The sequence below is a fragment of the Odontomachus brunneus genome, unplaced genomic scaffold (genome assembly GCF_010583005.1).
Source record: "Odontomachus brunneus isolate Ranch 3 - 2012 unplaced genomic scaffold, Obru_v1 Obru_scaffold_053, whole genome shotgun sequence".
Taxonomy (NCBI): Eukaryota; Metazoa; Arthropoda; class Insecta; order Hymenoptera; family Formicidae; genus Odontomachus; species Odontomachus brunneus.
The window spans coordinates 529,379-557,155 of NW_022639503.1; the positions used below are offsets into that span (position 1 = coordinate 529,379).

Here is a 27,777-nt window from a genome sequence, read left to right on the forward strand (position 1 = left end):
CATAGTCTGATACTAATATACAGTCGAGAGTGTATCAACAGTAGCAGCATCTCGCCGAAAGTGTGCACGCACGATCGGCCGGCACATTCAAAATTTTCGGTTTTTTTAGAGCTCCCAAAACGCGAACCGCGTATTTTCGCCGTGTTTTGTACACTGTGTATTCCGCTCGATAAACTTGTATCTTTCTTTCTGGTCCTTGCCACCGGTGATCTTACGAGAGCGATTGTGAATAATAGTGATTTCGATTTCGACGCGCAAAAGTGACGTTCCGTCTCGGACTTCTTGTTTACAGGATTTGGCTAGTCAAGAGCTGCATCTTTCACGGCGAATGACAGGTGTATAATTTTGTTGATGTTATTTAGGATGATATCGCGCGCGCCGTAATTCCTGAAGCGCGTAATTCCTGTATGTCACGCATTGACAGATCATACAGTATTGAAACAAACGAATTTTTTGTTTCTGCTTTTTCTCTGTTTATATAAAAATCCGTAAAATATATTTTATTTTTATATAAGTAAAAACAAGGATATTTATATATTTTTATATATTATATAATGATATATTTCAAACATCCGTGATTATTTATATTTGTAAAATATATCTTACCGTTTATTTTACTAATTTAATTAAATTTTATTAATTATATTAATTCGAATCAATAATATGGTAATTTGTTACAATATGACATCATTTCTTTTACTTCATATATGTAAATAATGTAACTGCATTCAGCAATGCGCCCAAATGATAAATTTATTTAATATTCAAAGAAATGTAAAGTAAAGTCACCGCAGTACAGTTGTAAAAATGTTTTGTTGATGACGTACAATATTGTGATCTTCTGAGTTACGATAAGATTTACTTTTCAAAAAAGTAATAGTAGAAGAATATGTAATTTAATGTTTAAAGATTTTTGAAAAGTTATTTTGATGGATTCCCTACACTGACTGACTAATAGTTCATTTGCACAGGATCGGTTACAACTAAAGACTAAAAAAATACAACTAAATAATTTTAATTCGATACTTTTTAATTTGGTTTTTTTATATTAATTTAAAAAGTTTTATATTGCTATATTTATTATATTATATAATTAATTAGAAATTAGAAAACAACTTCGTATCAAAATAAATATAGGATTTGCAGAAAAATGTTCGATATTAATAAAACTCTATATATCTCGGATATTGCTTGACTTATGCGCTACACATTTTGTAAATCGCGTTTGAAGTGGTGCGTACAAAAATGCGGTGGGAATTTTCATTGGAGCGCAGCAAATGAAACGAAGAGTAATGTTCTACTCTTGTGATTCAGAGTTACACGCAAGCAATCTTACAATCTTGCTCGACTACTAATCATTACATGAGTTAAAGGATACGATTTCATAAAAATAAGAAGTTCTCTCCTCAAAGTAAGATTGTTACGCTCCATCTATTGCGCGAAGTTTGAAAAGAATAAAAGAAGATTCGATAAAATTCGACAAAAGAAGACAATCGTAGTTTTGTAAGATTAGCATGATTAATTTTTACGTAATACCCTATCAAAAATCAATTCCTCTTTAATTATAAAAAATTTAAAACATCAAAGAAATGCATCATTCCGTGGATTCAGTATGAAATATATTTGAATTTTAAAATGATGATTCGGCTCCACTAAAATAATCGCGTATATTGATCAGCCTGCCTGGTGCATTTGTTTTTATTCACAAATACAGTGTGTCCCGCCACTACCGCATTATCTTTTAAGAACGGATTCCTGAGGTAATTTGAAAAAACAGATCCTAATGTAAAAATGTCGAGGCTATAATACTTTTCAAATTATAAACAATTAAAGTTGACCAATTATATTGGCTAAAGTACGCGCGTACTCAGGTATGGTACAACACACAATTAGTCGCAATATGAAATTGCTCAGTGATGGTGCAAACTTATAAGTGATATTATAAGAGAGATTTTAAAAAATTCATAAATTCATTATTGTGAATATTTCAAAAATATTCTTGAAGTTGAATTGCAATTGTTTTATATAGAATCTATATAATATCTATATAATATATTCTATATTTTATCTATAATATAGAATTAATAAACATGTTTGCTATATATCACAATTTATTTAGAGAATTCTCCTCACAGCTCACCTCGTATTTTTTTATATGATTTCGTAAAACAAACTTAATTTGATAATGTGAACATAAAAAATATTATGCCGTATATTTTGCTGTCACATATAGACGTTAGTAACGAACGTATTAACGTTTCATGACTTATATTTAACGCTAAAAATAATTTTGTAATAGTAAATTCGTGCAAGCCGTATGAACGTTCGCTTGCGACAGATTTAGTTTTGCGATTTAATTATAGAGATTAGTTCATTTCTTTTTACTAGCATCTGTGCGTAGCAAGTGCTAAAAGAATAAAAAGATAAAAAGATAAAAAAGATAAGAAAGATAAAAAGAAACATAACGAACGCGCATTTATGTATACTTGATATTTGCACACTTTCGAAAAGAGGTGGGTCTAGACTAACTTTTCTGGCCGGCTTTGACTGTAATATGTAAATCAGGTAAATATGTGCTCTTGACACGATTCTATCGCGTCAGTTTTTTAAATACTATGTTACACGCGAGCGAAATCACTTAAAAATTGATCGTGAGAACAACTTTGTGCAACGATGTACATATCTCATACATCTATGATAATCTCCATCTATAATACATGATACATCTATAAACCTGATGCAAATTAAACAATTTGCAACTGATTCGCTCGATAACAGGCGTGTTGTAAACTTATAAATATTTAAATGATACAAAATATTGCAGGAAACAACAGAAAAAAGGCGTATTACACACGCAAGTCTTTTAAATATTTATAACAGTTGTCACGTTTATATGAAACAAGCGCAGGAGAAATTTATTTGTAAATACTACCAGTAATTAGCAACGTGAGGAAATCGCCTACGGAACAGTACAATACAGATGATTCTTTACCACAATTAATGAGAAATATAGATTAGTATATGCAATTAATCTTTTTGCTGTTGTATCAAGGGAAATTTGTTACATTTACGAATTCCATTACAACTAAATAATAAGTTGCTCCAGCAATAAAAATTAGCTAAAGCAAATAATAATATAACAATATTATGAGACTTATTTTAGTGACTAAAATAATATCAACAAAAATGGATTTGCTCTATGAGTACGTTGATAATTGCTTCCACACATAATTTCCTTACTGGGTTAGAAAAGTTAGAACATTTAATTTTGTTTAGTAAGTTACAGATTTACTAAACCGACCAAATCATTTTTTTCTGTGTTGAAGTTCGTCGCAATTATCAGTGATTTTCAATAAAATATAGATAAGAAGAAACATAATAACAGTATTTTAATATTATCACACAAGATTATTGTTATTGCTTTATTGAGTCAATTATATGCTTCTTGCTTACCGCACATAATAATACACCTCTATTAAACGTTTGTCCTATACAAAAGATGTACGTAAACAATAACATCAATAAAACTATGAAAAAGTCAATACGAAAAATACGAAACTAAACAGTTCGAAAAGATTACGATTAAATACAATTTCTTTCGTCCCCGTAAAATGAGAGATAAGAAAGTTGTGTGTGAGTTATGTCTAAGTGAGACAACTTTAACCTATTTGGTTGATAAAATAGTCGCATGATATGCTCCCAAAATAATGAAGAAGTAGCACAGTCGGGTTTATCATATTCTAAAATTATTATTAATTATTAATTAAAATTATTGAAAATCATATCATTATACCAGACTTATTTCCCTTATAGAAATATCATACTAAGAATCATTGATAATTACTTATTTTCAGTATTAAAAATACTGGATAATAAATAATTATCAATGATTCTTAGTATGATATTTCTATAAGGGTTATCAGTAAAACATGCTCTTCTTAATCTCAAAAGTTCCTTTCTTAAATTATTGAGCAATCGTGTAGTTATTTATTAGTTTGTTTGTATCATGTTTATCATTTCAAGTTTATGTAGACACAAAATTATTTGAACATTTATATTTTTTCGTGTAGTTACGATTTAAATAAAACGGCTTTATAGAAGCGGGATAAAATATTTCCATAGAGGTTAGCTCTCCAAAAGAGCTCATTTTATTTGTTTTTATTAACTATCAGATGCCACGAATTCACATTTTTTTCTGTTTTTAGAAAATCCGAAATTTTCTTTCAATATTCGTGTTTTATAAATTAGCAGAAAAATATATAAAACGTATTAAATAATAGATATAGATTAGGTTAAAAACTGAACAAAAATGTTCTCTACCATTTTTGAAACAAGTACGTAAGATTTTGAGATATTAATTAAAGGAGATTGACGAACGATTGTGTTATGTGAATATTCACTAATCTTCTTTAATTAATAATTCAAAATTTTACGTAGTTTGTAAAATGGAGATAAAAATAGAGGAATTTTTTGTTCAATTTAACCTACATGTATACGAGAGTTTCATATGTCATCATCAGAGATTCTATATATATATATAAATATAAATTTTTACATTAATAAGAAGCATATTAATATTTAGTGTAACTTTTAAATAATGATATTTGTAGATCTCACATTCGGCAGAACACTTACAGAAATGTTTTTAATTACAAAAAATAGGAAATTAGGCGAGGCGCAAGATATAGTGTGCAAAGATCTTTGTGATTATAATAATAATAATATTCTAAATTCCGTCATATATTCGACTCTTTTCAGTGAAAAAAAGTTAATCATATATGTAAATCATATATTAATCATATGTAAATCATATGTTAATCATATATGTTAATCATATATGTAAATTACATTAGACAATTACGTGAAACGATGCTAATCCTATAATAGAGCGGATGAAAAGTATGTTGTTCAAACCATGATGCATCTGTGTATCTTATGTCAAGACAACGTCGATATCGAAAACGAATATATTAATATTATAGGAGACATAAAAATTTTAATGTGATAGTATTGTCAAGAAATAATCTATATGTTTTTGCCCGAATGCGTGCTACTCACGCACGAGATGCTTGACACATGAAATCAAGAAAACATAAAAGTTACGCCATACATTTGCGTCATACATTCCGACAAGCGTCTGTGACTGATATATATTTTAACGCTTGATACTTCAACGTTTAACTTTCATATGATTATCTCTATTTGTTTTGGTACTTACTTGTGGCTTTTTATTTAACGACTGTGAATACTATATTTTTCTTGATTCTCTTCCACATTTGTTCCACGTTCTCTCTCTCGGGTAAAAATACTGTAGATTATCTTTTAATGTTTCAAAATTATGTTAAAATATTTTAAATTCTATAATCTTAGCATATTCGTCTTCGACACTGATATCGTCTCGATACACGGACATATTGTAGCTCATACTCACAGTATCGTTTGAAAATTTTTGGACCCGAGACACTGAAACGTGTCAATGGATGATATGTCGCATGTTAAAAGTTACTTCGCAAAAGTTGTAGAATGTATATGCGAGTGTATTTCAAAAAATAAAATAGTTTCGGTTTTCTCGCAATATCATGTTTTCTTTCATCTTGTCCAAAAATTTTCCAACGTTACTATATTTTATCTGCTTTATTATAGGATCTGCATTGCTGCGTATGTGTATCTAATATAATATACGTATTTAACGTTTCTTTTACTAAGAAGGGTCAAATGTACGACCGTTTGATTTTATAATAATATTTATACAATATAATATAATACAGGGTGTCTCAGACTTCTATGATGATCCTTTGATGAGAACGTAGAACGGATTGAGATGAGCAAGAAAGCCCTGTGCCGTTTTGCGATATTCGCAATAATAGTCGAGTTATTAATTAAAAAAGATTGGTGATTGATCACGCGCAAATTGGTAGATGGCTGCAATGGCGCCGTCTGCCGTTGTATATTTATACATTAAATCAAACTGAACAAAAAAAATCCTTTACTATTTTATAAATGATCACATAGATTTTTAGATAAAAAAAATTTATGCATTATGGTATACAATCATATATGTAACAATTTTCTTTAATATTTAAAAATCTATGTGGTTATTTGCAAAATGGAAGAGGACTTTTTTGTTCAGTATAACTTAATGTATAAGTATACAATGGCAGACGGCGCCACTGCAGCTCATCTACCATATCACGCGTGATCATTCACCAATCTTTTTTAATTAATATCTTGACTATTATTGCGAATATCGCAAAACGGCACAGGACTTTCTTGCTCATCTCAATTCGTTCTACGTTCTCACAAAGGGTCATCATAGAAGACTAAGACACTCTGTATAATATAATAATTTAAATTTGTAACATTATTATTATGTAATATAAAATTATATTTGTACGCTACACCCTGTTTTTAGCTTTTATTAGTTTAATTTTATTAGTTTATTTTTTTTTTATTGAATATCACCTACACACATTTATTTATTGTTTTTGTATAGAGATATACAAAACAAGAATATTTATAAACAAATTCCATTAATCATATAGTAGCGATCTCAGTTATTTATATTACGTCTTATTTATATTTCACCTTTTTTACATATGATAATTTGAGTTTTTATTGCTTAACGTTTATATAAATTTTGTAGCCATTTAGTGGTCCATCGCAATTAAATACATTATCAAAGTATTAATTTACATAAAATTTTATTTATTATACAAAAAATACTAGTATAATTCCATTGAATAAAAATTCACGGATATTTTGTTCATTTATGACGCAATTTTCGTCGTGCAAAAAATATTTATACAAGTATTCTTATCGTATCTTAAGTTCTATTGTATTCTGACGTATCAGGCGTTTTTACTCTTCCAAAATAATTGCGCCGATAAAAATGCTCTTTCACTTTTGAGATACGAAAAAAATTCAGTACACTTCAATCTATCATATCTCATTGTTATGATGCATTTTACATTCTTACATTGTCGTCTCTTCGGGAAAGTTAATTTAAAAGAAAATGAAATTTTGTATTATATCAATAACTTCACATAACTTTATAGCTTAACTTGTACGACATAATCCGGTATCCTCTTCTCAGCTTAGTCAGCTCGTTGAAGCTGTCCGCGGGAAAGTGTCCGCGAAGTCTATCGGAAGGGAACAACCGCTCTGCGATATGCAAACAAGAGTAACGTGCTAATAGCGTTGGTAAACTCGTGGTGAACGGCGTTCAACTCTATGAGAAATCGATGACGCGCGGTTGTATGTCCACGCGTCTCTAATCGCGGCGAGTTGAATAGGGTCGAAGCACCAGACCCGATCTGTCCAATAAAGTAATTGAACGTAAATGATTAGCGATTTTCATGCGGAGATAACTGTATTCCGAGGTGCAAGAAGTTTTCAATGTGACACTGTTAATTGATTAAAAATCGACGGGGAGTAAAATCTTATTTGAAATTTTTATCCTCGATTTCTCAAATCTCTCGATTATGACGACGTTAATTCACGTAATAAATGAATTTAATTTGCATTCATTTCAGAATTTCGCAATCAAGGCGTCTAGACGAGGAAAACTGAGGATAAAACAAGGGGAATCAGGTCGCAGCCATGAAAACCACGCTCACGTTGCCACAATTTAAAAGTGAGTAATTCCTGACTTGCAAAGTGAGGACATACACGCATCTAATTGACTTACGATAATAATTATCCTCCAGACGTCGTTAGACAGCACAATATTTTCGAGTAGAAAATTAACCAGCAGGTATCTTCGTGCTGAGTGATTTGCATATATTTTCATTAATATGTGTATTTAAATATTATTGTACGGTAGATTTATGTAAATAATCGGAAAGTTTAATTAAGCTGAAAAAAATAATAAAATCCTTAATAATGAAATCAAACTCACAGACTTAGAACACTAGTTAAAAGAGAGAGTCGCCGAAGTCATATCAATTTTCTAAATTGTATCTTATTTTTTGTTTTTATTATATTATTGAACATGAATCTAACGGGATAAAAATGAGAAGTAAAGGAGCGATGAAAAATATAAACAAAACATTTTCAGATTATATCTAGTCCTGTATGTCCTACAAACTTTTAAAAAAATCAATTAATAAAGTACGAATTAAGAGACCGATGCGATTTCGGCAACTCTCCCTTATGCCCTTCGTATATTGTAAAACGCGACGGACATTAAACGCAAATATATCGTGAAAAATAATAAAAATAAAGGAACAATATTTTTAATTGAATTTAAAAAATGAATAAAATTACACTGCGCTGTTTGCAAATGTCTCGCAGTCAAAACAGCGATAAAAGAAAATCATATTTCAACAACGTAAGACGCGTATGCGATTATTTACATAACAAGAAAGGAAAAAGACCGGCTGACTCAAATCAAGGTTCAAAAAGTGTTCTCCAAGTGAACGCACGGCGATAAAATTTTTCTAAATCTTTTACGACCGTTGCTTTCTACGGGGGCCACTCGCGATCACGTAGCCACTAGCTACTCGCGGTCACGGTCGTGAATATTGCGTGGACTCAATCTTTTAGCACTCAGCGATAAATCCCGCGCTAACTAATGTCGCTCTAACTACACGTGCTACACGAAATCACGCGCACTATTACACTTACTTTAAACATATCCGCTAGTCGCATTTACATGGTCAAACTATTTCGGGCAAACCGGAAATTTTCAGCTAAATTTTCAATACTTTAACGGAGGATTTTTTAATAAACTCTCGAAGACATAGTTTAGCCATTGTAAAAATTCGTCCATTAGTTTTCGGATTTTTCCCCTTTAACATCGAAAGCCTTGAATAAAAATTCGTGTAAGGTCAATTGCACTCGAACGGATACTGATTTTATTGCGGCGTTTGCGGCGATCATTTTACTGTCGACCATGCATAATTGGAAAACTCGTTTCAACCAAGAAATGATTCCAGTTTGAAGAAGTTATCGTTAAGAGATCAAGTACAGATATTCTGGGACTTCCTTCAAAGATGATCGCGGTGTCTGATGGTTTCTGTGTTCACGCGATTCCATGAAATTCACGGGCAACCTAACCGGTGAAGACGCGTTTTCAAGGCTAAATCCTTGAAAGGACGTTACACTATGGGCTGTAGCGTGTAGCCGAGCCTTAAAATATTCACAATAGATCTGATCAAGGGCGCGCACGAGAGCCTTCCCAATAGGATGATGGCCGGTCTATCTCATAGTGGTCAGTATCATTCGGTTGCTTAATAGTACCACTGTCAGGCCAAATCGAAGATTTCGAACGAACGCGGTGACCTCGATTGGCCTTTCTCATTACTTTACTGTAGATAATCCGGAATCCGAGCCAAGGTAAGCCGCTATCTACTACAGAGGTTATATCGCGGGACGCGCGATCTATGCTCCTTGATAGCACCATATCCAGCGATCATATTGCGTGAAGATCGCGATGCGTCAAGTTGAATCTAAATGCTCTATGGAAAGATAGGTAAAACGTGGCGAGTGTACCAAAAAGATCGAAAACTTTGCGAGGGAAGCGAAACATTCGGAGTAATGTCTGAAAAATTCACCCTGCGAATCTACAAATTGGTTCATTCTTGTTTTAGATGCCTCACTGAGGAATCGAAAAGAACTTTGTTCTTATCATACATTAATTTTCTCTTATATTACAAAACTATATTTGGCAGAAATAATCTTTTGTAGAGATGTTTGAAAAATTTACTCCACGCTAAAAGAAAAAGTATCTATGAATTAAAAAATATCTATATATTTGTTAAGTATATATATATATATATATATATATATATATATATATATATATATATATTACTCATACTAATATCAAATATTTTTTAAACAAGAAAATATTACACATTTTCTTAAGACCATCTTGGCTTCATGAAAGTAATTATGATCAACAATTGTAATTAAAAGATATGCGAAAAAAATATTCTGGTAAAACTTCCTTTTGATGAAAAATTCTTTTATTCTGTTATCCTTAAAAAATTTAAGGAATTCCACTTTTTCCCATCATGGAATTTCCATTCAGAATTTAAAGAAGGCGCGCGACTTACTTATTGTTGGGCAATCGAAAATTAGGGAAGATGGGTTGCGTGCAGGAAATAACATTTCAAAGTACAAGGAGCATATTTCGCAGGGTTTTCAAATGTAAATCAGAAATATGGTTTAAAATGCGCTTCTCAGAAAGATAAGAATGAGAAAGGACGTTTGCTATAGGCCGTGTAATTGTACACATGACCCTGCAGTTAGACAATTTCCAAAGATACTCGTTATTTGAAAGACACAATGTGTTCTTACGTAAGGATAAAGTTTTACAGTATTATTTAATAACAAGAGCCATATCTCATTGGGGCGTGTTGTAATTCCTAATTTTTCCAATTACCTGATCTGATCTAGCCGGTTACCTTGATAAATCGCAGGAAGGTCGTTGCATAATGCAAACGAATCGCGTACATTTGCATAAGACGATGATGGTGTCGGGCCGAACGCAATTTCCGTTCGATTCTTGCATGGGAATGGATGAAGTCGAAGGTGAATGACAAGCATGCATTAAACGTGCCGAAAGGTATCGTTTTATGTCGCGTGTGTGTGCCAGAAGCGCGAAGTATGTTAAACGGAGATGCATCAGAGATGTTCAATATTTTTCTTCAAAACCCTCGTGCGTTTTCAAGTGCCGGCTCGAATGTGCTAATGCGACGCTTAAAACGCTTATTGTATTCCTAGTTATTTGACCGAGGAATTAGGAAAAACTATAAGTTGATGTTGAGTAGTTCTGTTTTTCTCACGACTTAGTTGGGGTTAAATATTTAAGAGATAAGTGAGGCGCGACTGAGCATTTACTCTCTCTGGAAGTATCGCATGGACAAATATATTTAATGATATTGAACCCATTTCCTATGTCTTACATTAGACACAGATATTTTCATCTATTTATATATCTACCTATTGCGATTACCGTTTAACTTCTGAAGCTACGATTAAGGAAACGTCGGAATTCGATTTTAAGATCCCCGCGTCTCAGCCGCGTTGAATCAATCTGTCAACGCATTTCAATCTGTCTCTTTCTTCCGCCGGTCGAGTTTTTTTTTTATTTAAAATGATTTAACAATGATCACATTTTTACGCTTAACAACATAATCAGGATAACAAGTATCATTCACGCCTTTTAAGATCTCAAGTTTAAGCCCGGAAATATAATAAATGGGCAACGTTGCGATTTTGCAGATAAATTAATCATCATAAATGCATATCACTAGTGTGTACAACAATCGTTAAATTAACGCGAGAAGAGATTGGTGATTCATTCAAGACAGTAGAGAAAAGCGATCATAAATTATTTATAATTGTGCGAAGCCGGATAGGATAAGCGTTTCGAATTATGCAGGTGAAATTGGAAGATACATGACAGAAGATGACACAATTTGACACACTCCATACATTTTGACACGACATGAGCACCTGATAATTGACAAAAGTGACATGAATGCGGTGTTTATATTATTATTCTTAATTCTCTTAACTCCTTGAATACTGTGGACGCACACGTACGCCTGTGACGATCCGGAAAGCGTCACGACATCCGAAACATTAATAACAAAGAAAACGCCGAACAACCGCGCGCGGAATAACCGCAAGGTCAACAAACAGTCGAACTGTTTGTTATAATTTAGTATAAAAGCCGACAGAAAACACAGTTGCAATCTCTGTTGAGTATAGACGTATATATGTGTACTACGAATTTTTTCATTCTACATCCTCCAGACAAGCAACAGTTATCAATTATTACGATTATATTCGCAATTATATTCGTGCTTCTTTACATACTTTAACGTAAGCTTGTAGCCGGTTTTCGACTGTTCTTCACTGTAAATTCTAATGTGTTTATTTGATTCATTTTATCTGTATAATTTCCAGAAAACACTTTATTCATATTATTTTAATACATATAAGTGTGTAATGTATTCATTTTACACACATCTTACGCATAATAATGAGAACACGTCTTAGAGACGTATAACAAGGTAACGCACTTCGTTATTCAATGTTTGCAACGTGTTATAAAGACGTATTTACTCTTTATTTACATGCTTCAACAGTTTAACAGTTAAATAACTTTTACATGGTTAGAAAATTTTCATGAAAGTAAATTGCACACAGAAAGAATGCAAATATTAATCTGCAAATGTATTTTATTTACACTCGAAATAAGTAATTATTTTAATTGAAATAAGGAGCATGTTATACATAAGTATTATGAAAGTCACAAAATTGAAAACAGATGTAAATCACAGCTACACTGTCAAGTCAAAATATTATTTTGGCTGAATTCTTTTTTTTAAACGTTTCTTACCGTTTTAAATTACCATTTAACACGTTTAAACGTTAAATTAAAATTTACATGTCTTAAATATGTCAAATGACGTAAAAAGTGACGTTAAAACAAGGAATGTGTAAAAGGGACTTCAACCAAATTAAATGTTTATGTGTTTAAAAATAACGTACTTGAATTTGCAGTGAAGACGTGAGACGCTCGGGCTTATATTGCAAACTCAAGTATGTTATTCTGACTGAATCTTTTTTACATATTTCATACTGTTTTGAAACATATCATTTAGCACGTTTAAACGTTCAATTATAATCTATTTGTCTTAAACGTGTCAAATGACGTAACTTAATCCATTCAGATCCTATGTGCACAATTTTGCACAAATTTGAAGCCTTGTAAAATTATTATTTTTTGTGAATTATTGCTCTGCGATCTCTGGATGGAAAACTCGGAAAATTCAATAAATATTGATTTTTTATATTTCTATTTTTATTAAACCCTCACCACTAATAACCAATATGTAAATATTTTTTTATATTATGAGAAATAAATCGAGTCTGAAGGGGTTAAAACAGTAAAAAATGTATAAAAAAGCTTCAGCCAAATTACGTTTATACGTTTAAAAATAACGCAGTTGGATTTGCAAACAATTACGAAACAATTGAACTGGGATAACAGTAGACAAGATCGGTTAAAAAGAACAAGCCGGCCGCAAGTCTGCTTCAACGGCAGTAATAAACGCAATTTAATTTATCTCGGTTTACTGTTTTCGACTCTTCAAGAAATAATTTCTTTTTCATCAATTGACATACACAAAACTCCATTAATGCTGTCCCATTTTCTAGTATAGTAATATTTAAGATTTGCCATCAGGCGCACTATATTATAAATATTTGTGCCTGTTTATATATAAATATATTATTATCAGGCGCACTATATTATAAATATTTGTGACTGTTGATTATTCGATTCGTTTCCAGATTACAGAATCTTAAATATCACTATGCTGGAGAATGAGACAGTATTAATTGAGTTTTGTGTACAATTGACATAATATTCCGTCGTTAACGAATAAATATCTCCACGCTCAAAAAGATTAAAGATGTTTAAAGAATTGGATTTTAATCGCGATTAGAGTAGAACAATGAATAAAGTAACATGCGAGAGCGATCCATAATAAACACTGTGAGCGTGATGCATAAGAAGAAACGCGTCAACGCGAACATAGCGAAAGCGTCAATTAAATCACACTATAATGATTAAATTAGCTGAACATTTTGCCGTTCTTTACATGGAGAATATTGTAGTGAAAATTATATTTCTTTTACAGTGTTTTTTGCAAAGCTAACCTATACTAAAGTTGTAGTATAAATTATTATGGAAACAATAAATTCGACGATTCTACCTGATATATAACATAAATAAATAATATTCAAGGAATCAGAATAATTTTATAATACAAAGTCAAATGTGCATGACATTTTTAAACAAATATATAGTAATTTTGGTTTTAATTCTGTATAGTCCAAAATTACAGAAATTCTGTTGTAATTTTTGCTACAATATTTTCTCTGTACGACCACGCACGTAAATCGTGCACCGTTTAAAGTTGTGATCTTTTATCATGAAGAAAACGTCCCTTTTCTTCTGCTTTCAGAAACCATCATCTTATTTATAGTGGGAATCGCGTGCACTTCCCTGGCTTACATAATTTACATTTTCAATCCCATGAACATGTTATTGGAATACGTAAGTATTCATACGCTGCACTGAGAAAAAGAGTATCTAAAAATATAGTAAATATTTTTTTGGAAAAGGCTGGTAGAAAAACTCGGGAAGAGATTCTAATTTAAAGGAATCAATTTATATATCGCGTTTAAAAAAGCGCACTTTTCGCTTCTAAGCAAAATATCACGCAAATATCAGCAAGATCTCACGTTGATTATCTGAAACAGAAATAAAATTGCCGAATCATGATAACATACGCGAAATTTATCGTTAAAGCTATGAGAACAGCGTGAATCGTTCGTGACACTTTCCACTTGATACTTCATTTTAGCGCTAAATTATTATAGAAAATTCAGCAATTCTTTGCGAATGCCTCGCGAACGCGATACGAAACAAATCGTGAAGACGAACAATGCGCAAGCAACATTTAGAAATGACATATATTAGTTTGACATGCTGGACATATTATCTTCCCACTATCATATTAATATTATTAAAGTATTATAGTATTACGCATGTATGTTTTTCGTAACATATAAAATGAATCTATTCGAGTCATCGGGGGGTTTTGGGAATACAAATATATATATATATATATATATATATATATATATATATATATAAGTTTTGGACTCAAAGATCGGTCTAAGTATGGAAAGTTGATTCGCCACGTACGATGATTAGGAAAATTTCGGTACGTGCGTTTGACATGTTGGACATATTATCCTCCCACTATCGTATTAATATTATTAAAGTAGTATTAATATCTAATAGCACTATGACATCCGTACTTGGCTCCTTATAGGCCATTCAAATATTTCTACAAATTAGAAATGTTTAAACAGCAAAATCAAGATCTGTAGAAAAATACAACGAGTCTACATTTGCAGAGCATACAAATGAGGCCAAACTCGCTTTTCTTCACGTTCTGGAAAAAACCGCCTACCGCTATTAACATGGGCATATATGTATTTAACTTTACCAATCCGGTGGAGTTTCTAAGCGGCAAGGAGAAGCTGAAAGTTCAAGAAATTGGGCCGTACGTCTATAAGTAAGCATGTCTTACATATTTGGCACGCTTAATCAGTAACTTTTAGTCAATCGAAACATTGTATCTGCTCAATTTTTTAGAGAACACATCAAGAATGATAACGTGACGTTTAACGACAATGGCACTATAAGCTTTATAACTAGGCGGGAAGTAACCTTTGTACCTGAGATGTCAATTAATGATCCGACGAAGGTCTTTATTAATGTCCCGAATGTGATTATGTTGGTAAGAGAAAATTTGTTGGATCTTTTCTATTTTTATCAGTGATGAATTGCAACTCTGAGTATTTTCCTCTGCGTTTTCCAATCAATCAGATATCACTAAGCGCCACTTAGCATCAATAAAGAAGTATACATGTCAAAATTTTTTATTTTAAAATTTTAATTGAACCGATTTGATTGCTATTCGGCTCAATCTAAAACAAGTGACTTTAAAGTTATCCACTTATTTACTTACTAATTATTTACTAATATTTATTTACTAATTTACTTTAAAGTTATCCACGTTTTTTCTCGTAGCTTAAATTTATTACGTAGTTGCATTATATTATGATAATGCATCCGTAAAATTAATATCGATTGAAAAATTAACATTTACAACTAATCAAGTAAACATCTATTAATGATTAAATAAAAGTATCGAGAAAAACTTTGTACAGAATTCTAAGAATTATAAAAACGTTAACGTATTTATATGCATATATACGTCAACGTATACGCGTCAACGTATTCAAATTGATATAATTTGTAACGATAAGTGATCACATTTTACAGTATAAATTCACACCATGAAAATACCGGAAGCTTAGATGCATTATTATTACCAAATACGGGCGTGATTAAAATAAAAAAAAAGAAGAAAAAAAGAAACACTCTACTGACGCCATGATTAAGTGATTAAATGCTCGAGTAGCTAGATCGAAGAGCGTAACCTTGCAGTTACAAAAGACAAATGCGCTATTACGAAATATCCAATTTGCATAGATCATTAAATGTCGCGTGAGCATATTTGCATATTTAATCCCAAGTTTCTCCAATGCTTGTGAAGAAAAAAATATTCTTCCTCCTCGTATTTTGTTTCATTGGTTTATAAATTATGACGAAAACCGCGTGATTATTTTATACATTCGTCGCTATATATTCCGCTAATTAAAAATTCATGCGATTTCTGCAACATTGTATTATTTCGTTCATAGTTATAAGAATTTTTCTCGAACGTAACATCGTTGATCAAAACCACAATAATTGTTCCAAGCGACTTTATGCTCGCAACAAATAAAAGGATCTGTAAATTTATGCCAATTCCGATCTATTATTTACTACTAGATTATTTCTTCTCAGTACAAGATGCAATTTTATCTAATCTAGGGGCGTCTTCGTCCTCGTGAGTGCGACTTTTGTCGAGTCATACATGCATATGAGTAAAACTAAAACAAGTATTTTTTTCTAACGAAATAGTTCTTCTAAAGAAATAGTAATTGTTCATCTTAGCGCGCAGCGAAATTATATTGTTATGTGAAAGTATTTTCCGAGAAAGTTCAAATCACTCAGAAAGAGACAGATCGAATAAATCGCAATTAATAGTCGTATCACTTATAATCAACGATCGCGTAACATAACTCGTATTTTGGATGAGAGGCCAATATATATAGGCCAAAATAGACACAGAGCCAAATTGTCAACACCCACATAACATTAGATATTCCATTAGATATTGTATATACATAAAAGCTCCATGATGTGAAAAAACATCTTGTATATCCACTGCACATACATTTCATATACGTAAGATGAATATACATGATGATATATATTATGTAAAAACATTAATGATTTTAATATGTACATAATGTCGCATGTATATTCCATGAATATATATATTTTGGATCATACTTCGATACATATCGCATGTACATACGTTAAAAGAAATTTACAGTACATTCGATATCTGTGATAAGTGGTACATTTGGCGTGTATACACTGGGCGAGATTTCTGACCACACTGGTCTCCAGGCGATCGGTGTTAATCCTTACTAGACATATTTAAATAGTTACGCTGATCTTTTATGAACAGAATAATTAGAGACATTTATCATAGAACGGAAGTAATTCCGGTTTTTATCACTGTCACAAGGATGAAATATTGAAAATATAATAATTTATTGCTATTGTAGTATCATTACAGATGAATAATGTATTAAACGCACACGTATAATTACTAAATACAAGAATTTACAAATCTTATAGCAACAGGATTTAATAAAATACGAATAATTATAGACAGAGTAATTTTTAATGCAATATTATGAATGAAATTTATTGCATTATGCGCAATTAGATCTAGAATGTATAACTAATACATAAAAATCAAGCACGTTCCATGTTTTATTCTTCCATATTACATTGTAACGATATCCTGTTTTCTTCATTGTGCTCACTAATTATTTATGATATGACAAGTAGTATTTACCGAAATAAAAAAAGGTAAAAAAGGCGTCTAACTTTTCAATTATACCTGCTGGTTGTGTCATTGAGAGTTGTCATGATCATTGGGCGTACGACCACTATGTAATTACTAGACAATAGAAAAGTAGTGAAAAAAAGTTGTTTTCGTCATGATAAAGAATCCGGAAGGCAAAATGAAGATCTAAACAGACAAGCGAGATGTAAGCAACACTCGTGATGTCATGTGTCTCACGTGTGCTGATTAATGTAGAGGATTGTCCCTCGCTTACAACATTTTTGAACATACAGAGAAATAGATGAATATCTTGAGAACGAAATAAATAAAAATTCTATTGCAATCCATAGGGTGCCTCGTCCGCTTTGCACGACGCCGGATTCCTGATGAACTACCCCTTTTTACAACTGACAAACATATTGGACGCACAACCTATTCTCAACATGTCGGTATATGATTATCTGTGGGGTTACGAGGACTCATTAGTGTCACTGGCTAGCAATATTATGCCGAACTTCATCAACTTTCAGAAATTCGGTCTTATGGACAGGGTGAGTTAAGCAATATGTTTCGAAACGTTTCTTCCCTAATGTTCGCGTAAATATGAATGTGAACGTATGCATTTAGCAGAGTATCAAAGCGCAAGTCATTCACTATCGGAATACGTATATTGGAATCTAATTTAAGAATAGACGTAGATATATCTGTCAATGTGAGATATATGCATTTAAAGTTAAATTTCTTAATTCTCTTCTTTTTTCTCACGACCCACAGCTGTATCTTTTACATATTGGTTTCTGTAACGCAAAACATTTTTTCCGAAGTCTTGCAAAATACATTAAAGTTTGCATGTTTGTTAGAAAAAGAACAATCAGCTAAATGAACTGCGTATTATTTTATAAAGTAAATCATCATCAAAATAGATAAAAATTAACGGATCACGATATTTTAGTCTTCTTTCATTACAAAGACTTGATTAATGTTTATATTTCCAATGATCTGCATATAGACGAGAATTACATTTCTCTGATGGAGAAATCGAAATAAAAGTTTTATTTTTGTTAAAAATTTCTTAAAAATATCTAAACTCAGATATTGTTCTTTTATCAATTTATTTCCTGCGTTCCTCAGTTGTTGACGAAATCTAATAATTTAGTAGAGAGAAAGAGAAATAGAACGTATTTTGCTCGTCGTGAAATAAAATAATTACCCAACGGCAAAATGACGCTTTACTGCTCGCGTTTAACTACTTTAGAGCGTATTGGCAAATTTACGATGGCCTGGTTCTTAACGAAGCGGTTAATCGTAAACACGTAAAAAAATTGCATCGCACTTTGCGGTGCTAGGTGCAAAAGTTGTAGTTTAACCGGATATGCGCGTTCACTTCTTTCCATCGCGATAGTTTTAAAATATTTGTTTTAAACCCGAAAGAGCATGGAAAGGAGGAGAATCCCTAAGGCCGGTTTTTGGCACTCTCTGAATATGATCCAAAAATATCAGAAACGTTATATTTTCGTAAGAACTATTAAAATAAAATAATTTTATTCTAAATGAAAATATATTTTGGTGCCTGCTTATACTATAATTCTAATTAATCCCATTTTTATCATCAACGTTCTTATGTCACTTACATATTATCTCCTTATATTTGTGTGTGTGTGTGTGTGTGTGTGTGTATGTGTACGTTCGCGCTTGTGTGTGTGTGCGCGCGCGCGCTCCATACTGAGAAAACATTATAGAGCAGTATGATTTTTAAAGAAACGTATATTGCTAAATATCTACATAAATAGTATTTTCGTAGTTTCAAGCGCGCGTGCGCACACACAAATGTAGGGAGATATGTAGGTGACATAAGAGTGTTGGTGATAAAAATGGGATTAATTAGAATTATAGTATAAACAGGCATCAAAATATGTCCGTTTAGACTAAAATCACTTTATTTCAATAGATCTTACAAAAATATAACGTTTTTGATATTTTTGATTTAATTTCAGAGGAAAAAACCGGCCAAAAACCGGTAAAAAACCGGCCGTAGGGACCTTCTTCCTTTGGAGAAAAGAGAAAAGATACGTGTCAGTTTGTGTCACATTGTAAAAATACTGACGTTTATTTGCGATTGTTAAATTTTTTATTTATTTATTTAGAGTTTAAACGCGATCTCTTGCACATAATATTTCGTCTGCTGCTTGTCGCTACGCATAATTAATTTGAACTTTGAAAGGAAAAAACACCGAGATAATATTGCGATCGATCTTTTGTGGAGGACGTATTTGTCTCAGCAGTTTATGCGTCAGGAAAATACGTTTGTCTGTAGTCGATACCTCTCAGTGTCTTCTGGACTTGTTTATAAAAAAAAACGCCAAACGAATGCAACCAATGTGACTATGGCGCACAACTAGCCGAGGAGCATTTCAAGTATTCAAATGCGCTACTCGTCGAAAAGAAGGAAAAGAACGAAAAGACAGATCGGTTGACTTGAAAACATATATACACACGTCGAAAGGAGTAGAGATCCATAATCGTCTCGAACGTTGACTTCATTTCGCTGTTACTAACGAATCATCAGGCTGATTCGTTCTACGTATCGTCGAAGGTTGCAAAAAAGATCTAAAATATGCAACAAATAGGAACCGGTTTCCAATGCAAGCGTTGGTCTTTGTGAGCATCCTAGACCCTTTTTTGTTTTTAAAATAATGCGTCTGGAGCGCCGGAATGCATGCATGAGTCGCCTCGATCGAGCCGAAATCGATCGGAAATTTATGCTGCTAATTGAATAATATCCCGTATCTCGCCTGAATGAATGAGAAGGAAAAGAAGAAAGAAAAGAGAAACCTACGCGGGCATAAACCCATGCAAACACACGCATTCTCTACGCACGACTAGGCACCATTAATGCCACTAGTGTAATTATTAGTAGGTCACATGGAGTGGCGATTTTATGTGAATTATGGCTCGATAATTTCGCGCGAAAGTTGCTCAATTGGTATGACTTCGGTCGGGTTGATTTGTTATGTTAGTTTTACTTTCAATTAGAAATGGACTCTATAATCTCAGCTATGGACGCGCAGTGTTGCAATTTTCGAGTTGTTCGTCCAATTATATTCAAAATACATAGTACACCGACATTTAATGCGTATCTGCGCGAAAAAAGACACAAAGCACGCTCCTCTCGAGACGGAAGCTACCGTTTAATAAATAGCATCCTCTTCCTCAAACTCGCAGTTTTCTTCTTGTGATGTCACTTTTGAAATCTATGCAGTATAACGAATTCGGAAGAAATTCCAAATGTATCGACGCAACTCGTGATTTCCATCACGTTTCCTTTATGCGAGATAATTACACGCGGGTACGATTTTATAATTCGTCGCGCAACCCTGATTATGCTGCAATGCACAAGCGAGTGGAACACTGTCGCGTACTCGCGTGCCCTGAACGCCGTCGCTTTTCGCAATTATTACACGTCGTGCTGATCCTTTCACTATTTACACACTCTCGTTTCAGAGTTCATGAGGTTAGTGTGAGTTTCAGTGCCGCACAGTCTCGTGGCACATGCACGGATTTCCGGACCCACTTTTATCTTGTAACATTAACAATTGTTCAAATAGTGTATCTAATGCGTCCTTCAGAAGGACAATTGCCATTCACTTACGAACCCGGAATATTGCGCGCGGAAAACATCTCAACGATTCGCCGGTAGGAAAATCGGCAAGACTCTGTTATTCTTAATTGGAAATGCACTTATGCCGATATATTGCGCATATACAAATATCGAAATTAATTGTTTTTGTAATAATAAGCATAATCCGGATCGGTTGAACAGATTTGCCAAAAATATCCCGACATTCAATGGTAAAATAACTGTTATGAAAATATTCTGATCGCAAAGAATTACCTCCTTTTATCTCCCTTTAAGAAATATCTAAATAAATGCATGATTCTTCCAACGAAGATCGCATGGATCTAACTAATCGCGAAAAAGATTATGTATGTTTCGGTGAGGAAGAGGCGATTGAAAGGAGTAACTTTTCTCTAGAGTAACTTTTGCAGTCGAAGGCTGGAATTGAAATCTATTTTTTCAGATGTACGACGAAGGGGAGAACATCATAACGATGTACATAAAAAAAAATGCCGATATGAAAGATGAGAAAGGGAGATACCTTAGTATCGACAAGTACAACGGCAGTCCTGGATTAGAGCAATGGGGATACATCAATACAAAGGACAATGAGACACGAAAAGAGTAAGCACTTAGTCTCAACGATCGTATCGCGAAGAGCTGTTTTTCATATCGGGAAAGATACACCAGCCGCCGCGAACACTCCGTCGTTGTGCGAATAAAATTTTACGTCGTACGGATCGCCAGCCTCTCGTCCTCACGCAAAAATAGATTTAACGGCAAAATAAGTAACGCATCTTGCTCTTCCAGTAGGTGCTAAATGACATTTCCGAGGGCATCATAAAAATCCGTTGAAAGTTTTTATTCAAAATTAAACAGCGCGTTAAATTGAAACAGCATCGACGACGCGAATGTGAACGAGAAATGCAAACAAATCTGCAGAAGTCAAATATTGTTCCGGGAAGTACCAGGATGCTGACACCCCATTCGCCGAAAGCCACTGCGTATTATCACGATGCCACCCGTAATTGTAATCAAACTTTGCTAAAACGTATTACTCACACGTATCTGTTTGTCCTCGCCAAATAAATAGCGTTATATTTCATGCATTGATAATTGGAAGGACACGTAAGCTTGTGTTTTCTTGCCTTTTATAAGGTGCTTCCGCGCTGAACAAAAAGAAAAGAAAATCACATGAAATGTTTGTTGAAAAATCAATGTTAGATTTCCTCTCTTGCGAGCGAATATACACGTTTCATTTGACATTTTGTTTTTAATCACAATTTGGGAGAAAAAACGCCAATATGTTTCTTTATTTTTGCCCTGTAGAAATACGGCTTGCAATATACTTCAAGGCACCATGGATGGTCTTTTATTTCCGCCGCATTTGGATAAGGATGCCACTTTCAGAATCTATAGGAAAGTATTTTGTCGACCGTTACCGATCATGTACAGGAAAGAGATCACGGCGTATTATGGTCTGCCAGGGTATTACTATACTTTCATGGATGACTTCGCCGATCCGCCCGAGCAGAACCCAAATAACAAATGTTATTGTCCCAGCAAGAAGATCTGTTTGAAAAAGGGACTGATAAATGTAACGCCGTGTTACTACAGTATGTATTCCAACTCTTGTCACGTCGTGACTCGGTCGTGATTTCAGACGTAATTTCTTAGAATAACATTAGAATTGAAATATCGTGTAATAAGAAATGCTTGATTTGTGATTTTCGTAGAAACCAGTCTGGTAAGCTATTTCAGGTAATTCACTGGAAAAGTGAAACATATGTGAAACAATCCAGGCATGCTTAACACACTCGCTACCATGGTTTATTTAAAGAACTCTCCCCACAGTCTAACTCGTATTTTTTTCTTTTTTTTTACATAATTGTAGATTTATTGTGTTTATATAATCAGACTTAGTTTGGTAATATGAGCATAGAAAAAAATATTTGCCGTCACACTTATGTGACTAACTGGTTTGTAATGAGATATTGTAATACGCATATGTAAAGTTGATAACGTCACATGACGATGACGAACGTAAATACTCAGCAAACATGGCGTTAAATAAGCCAATAATAACATATTATTAACTTTGGAGACATTAATTTTTTTAATACGTTATTAATACGTTATATGACGTCTTTTTTACCAAGTATTGATATCATGTATGCCACGCAAGAAAAGTAAGACTGTTAATTAGTAATATAGTAACGTGAGATAATAAGAATATTGATTTCATCTTTAAAAGCAAAAAATATTTGATCTCTATAAGCAAAAACGCTAAAAGTTCATCTTTATTCCTACAACATTGTATTAATGATATCTTTAACAATCATTAGAGAATTATTCAACATTCATATATGCAAATATGTCAATACGACTGATTTAAACATGCAAAACATCAAAGAAATTTTTCTTTCGTTTTTTCTTTTAAATGATGTAGTCTTACAAATGTAGTCGTAAAAATGATATAGTCTTACAATCTAAATCATATTTTTATTCGTTTATAACGCATCACTGCTACATTCATATGAATTTATACAGAGGTCTCTTCCGCAGACCTCACCGTTCATCACTCATTTTGAATTCATTTCCTATCTGCACAGACGTGCCAAGAACGTTACAAGCACATCGTTACAATGTTATTATGTCGTAGCGACGTGCTCGCCACGTCCGGTGCTGTCAGAGTTGTAAATGTATGCATTTCTAATATAAAAGTCGCAAGCACGCATTTAACGGCTTAAAAAAAGAAAGAGAAAGAAGAAATGTAATTACAACAGTGTTAACGAATTGATTGATTCCTCTTTTTTTATATTTATAGATATCCCGTCGGCAATATCTTTTCCTCATTTCCTTGACGCTGACCCGAGCTTACTGGAAGATATAGACGGTCTTAGTCCGGACCAAGAAAAGCACGGGTCGCATTTAATACTGCAACAGGTAAACAATGTCAAATAGCAAATAGAAATATTTGCGAAACGCTCGGGGTATTTCGCAAAATTTCAGAAAAAACATGCTACTCAGCAAATATCAATCAACACTAACATTCGCATCAATGCTATAATTTTCCACTCGACAATATAAACATGATATAATATGTCGTATGTAATAGTTACGTTATTAAACCAAAAATTATAGTATTAGTATAATATTACTATTGGTATGTATATTGGATCTTATGCAATACTACACTTTTTTTGTTGCATTGTGCGTTGTGGTTTCTTTTTTTAAAAAGAGAATTCTGACTAGTTAAGATTGTATATTGTGGATTATTCAATCACTATATTATTTCTCGATATTATGCGTATGAAAAAAGTGTCAAAAGTGTATATTAATTACCTAATAGCATTTTATCTAATATCATATTATCTAACATGTTCGTATGACAATCTCAATGATGTAAATGAGCAAGTCCAATCTTGATCTAAATTTGTCAAATAATTGAGTGAGATCTTCCTAAAGATGGAAGAACAGCGGAGTGAAGAACGTGTAATTAAATCAGGAAAATAGGATTGATTTCTGAGAAGAAAATTTTTAATCGCGATCCTTTTAATCGAATTCAACGTTTTACTCCTTGGGATTTGTTTTAGCATATCTGCTAAAATAAAATATGACAGATATGAATAATAAGCAATCTACAACCTTAAGCATAAGCAGTTGTCTCATACACACATTACTTACATTTATTTTCGCGATGTTGTCCTTTTAGACGACCGGTGTGCCCTTGTATATACGCTCGAGAATGCAGACGAACCTGGTAATATATCACACACGTTACAATTCTAAGATTAGGCCTTTCAACGACAAAGTGATACCGCTGTTCTGGTTCGACACAGTAAGTAAAATCGTTTTCTCACACGTCAAACGTTGGCAAAAATCTTGTCCTTCTGTTTGAAAGCTATACGATTATCTCTGCCTCTTCGCTTTCTCTAATTAGCTTCTTTTATTGCTCCCGTTATTGTTGCCGTAATTTGCAAAACAACGCGTCGTTTGACATTTCTATGAGAAAACTCCATTGTGTAATTTAGAATAATGTTACGTTAAATCGAGGAAAGTGTGGTGGGATGTATTTCCTATAAAATACCAGTCATGACTGGTATTTTATAGTCATGGCATAAATTAAGCGATTTTCTGATTGCATTTCTTTCGAGTCGTTTAATTCTACGCCACTAACTTGATCAATATTCATGTCGCAATCGCATTATGCATCGTTCAAAGTCTTTATCATGTTCGGTCAGTCAAAAAAGTCAATTTAATTCGATTTATTGACTTCTTCAGCGGGTAAACCAACTACATCTTTTACGATACAGATATACAAATGTCGCCAAAATAGATAAAAAACAATGGCAATAATTACTTGGTCGATGAATAATGTGTTTCCATCCCACTCGATAATGTCTAATTTAATAAAAAAAAAAAAATTAATCCAGTTCTGTGTATCAAATTCAGGGGTTTACTTTATTATTAAGTTTAAATTTTAAATTTGAGAAAAAGAATTACGTTTTTTTTTAATTTAAGTTAAATTTAAATTTAAATTATTTAATTTAATTAATAATTATTAAGAGAGAGAGAGAGAGAGAGAGAAAATAGGAAAGTAAGTTAAACTGAATTTTTTACTTTACTCAATATACGCGAATAAATTACATAATTTTCTTTCTCTCCATTGTATTCATATAATTTTCATATAATTTATATATCACGCACATTTATATAATATAATTTTATTTATATAATTAATCACATAGTAATTATAATAATCTTTTTCTTCTAGACTTTGCCAGAAGCACCGATCAAAATAATCTTTATATTAAAATTGATACTACAGATACTACCGATGATGCAAACGATATTGATGTATTTATTTGGTATCGGCGGAGTGACAATGATAATATGGTCGTTTGTTCATATTTTGAGAGTCCTCAGGCAGCAACGGAAAAAGGAGCAGGAAGTGCCGAGACAGGCCGATTTTGATTTAAGAATGCCTCTGTGCAACGGCCAATGCACTTCGCTCACTATTCTACCAACGGTTAAGAAGATCACGTAAAAAACAGATCTATTTAGTTAGGCATTTTAACTAATATTTTGCGCACACACGCGCAGTTGGATATATTTATAAAATATAAAAATTTTTTGTAATACTTTGGTTTTTTTCGTTCACGAACGCGAGCAATGTGCGTTCTATACGGAAAAAAAGGTTTGATTGAATTAACCAAATATCTGGTCGAATATGAACGATCCAGAAATTCCGATTAAAGTAACCCGAATTCTGTTTAAGTTAACCAAAAATCTTGTTAAACAGAATTCGGATTACTTCAATCAGAATTTCTGGATCGTTCATATTCGACCAGATATTTGGTTAATTCAACCAAACCTTTTTTTCCATATAGGATTGGTTAAACTTGAAAGCGAACTTCTGACAAAAATCAGTAATCTCTTCGGTAATCCGAACGATCGCACGACGAAATATTGCGTAGTCGTTGGCACTTGCAAAGAAAAGAATGTAGGCATTGTATATGTGATTATAAGTTACATAAGTTACATAAACATGTGTATCCGCTCTGGTTGCATTTTCAAGATATTTTCTAGTGTTAAAAATGATATATTTTAAATTTGACAACTTAGAAAACGTAGATAAATTCTTGAATATTCTTATTCAGAAAAATGTGATCTTCCATTTAATTTTATATCTTTATTCGATATAAAAAGATTTTCTCTCAAAGTTTTATGATAAACATACTTATATTAATTATGTTAAAAATAAAATGAAAATAAATATATATAAAGTATATATTTATATATACTTATATATATTTATATATACTTAAATATATTTATATATACTTAGTATATATTTATATATACTTTATATATATTTATTTTCATTTTATTTTTAACATAATTAATATAAGTATGTTTATCATAAAACTTTGAGAGAAAATCTTTTTATATCGAATAAAGATATAAAATTAAATGGAAGATCACATTTTTCTGAATAAGAATATTCAAGAATTTATCTACGTTTTCTAAGTTGTCAAATTTAAAATATATCATTTTTAACACTAGAAAATATCTTGAAAATGCAACCAGAGCGGATACACATGTTTATGTAACTTATGTAACTTATAATCACATATACAATGCCTACATTCTTTTCTTTGCAAGTGCCAACGACTACGCAATATTTCGTCGTGCGATCGTTCGGATTACCGAAGAGATTACTGATTTTTAAAGTATATATTTATATATACTTTATATATATTTATTTCCACTTTATTTTTAACATAATTAATATAAGTATGTTTATCATAAAATATAAATAAAACAAATATAAAGTGAAAGTAAATATAAATAAAATAAATATAAAGTGAAAATAAATGTATGTACATTTTTATAGATTTAAAATATAATAAGAGGATATTATTACATAATTATTTTTATACTTTGACGTTTAGTTTATTGTTTTTTAAGTGTACAAAACATCATAGTAATAAATTTTTATAAATGGTATATAGTATCACGATGGAAATAGAGAAATGAAAATATATTTCTTTTGTATAAAATTCTTTTGTTGTTGATTTATTTGAC

At 32.3% G+C, this 27,777-nt stretch overlaps 1 protein-coding gene across 3 annotated transcripts; it reads left to right on the forward strand.

Annotated features, from left to right (window-relative positions):
• LOC116845580 (scavenger receptor class B member 1-like) lies at positions 1-26,330 on the forward strand. Of its 3 annotated transcripts, XM_032818412.1 has the most exons (11): positions 1-335; positions 7,533-7,633; positions 13,989-14,080; positions 14,950-15,110; positions 15,191-15,335; positions 17,921-18,121; positions 21,650-21,810; positions 22,516-22,802; positions 24,014-24,132; positions 24,902-25,027; positions 25,964-26,236. In XM_032818412.1, exons 2-11 carry the CDS (start codon positions 7,600-7,602, stop codon positions 26,234-26,236), a joined length of 1,599 nt encoding a protein of 532 aa, XP_032674303.1. In that variant the 5' UTR covers positions 1-335; positions 7,533-7,599. The 3 variants fall into 3 exon arrangements, with proteins under 3 accessions (XP_032674303.1, XP_032674304.1, XP_032674305.1); XM_032818413.1 differs by lacking the exon at positions 1-335 and having other exon boundaries at positions 7,600-7,633; positions 25,964-26,330; XM_032818414.1 differs by lacking the exons at positions 1-335; positions 7,533-7,633 and adding an exon at positions 11,920-12,026.
• Positions 26,331-27,777: the final 1,447 nt, after the last annotated feature.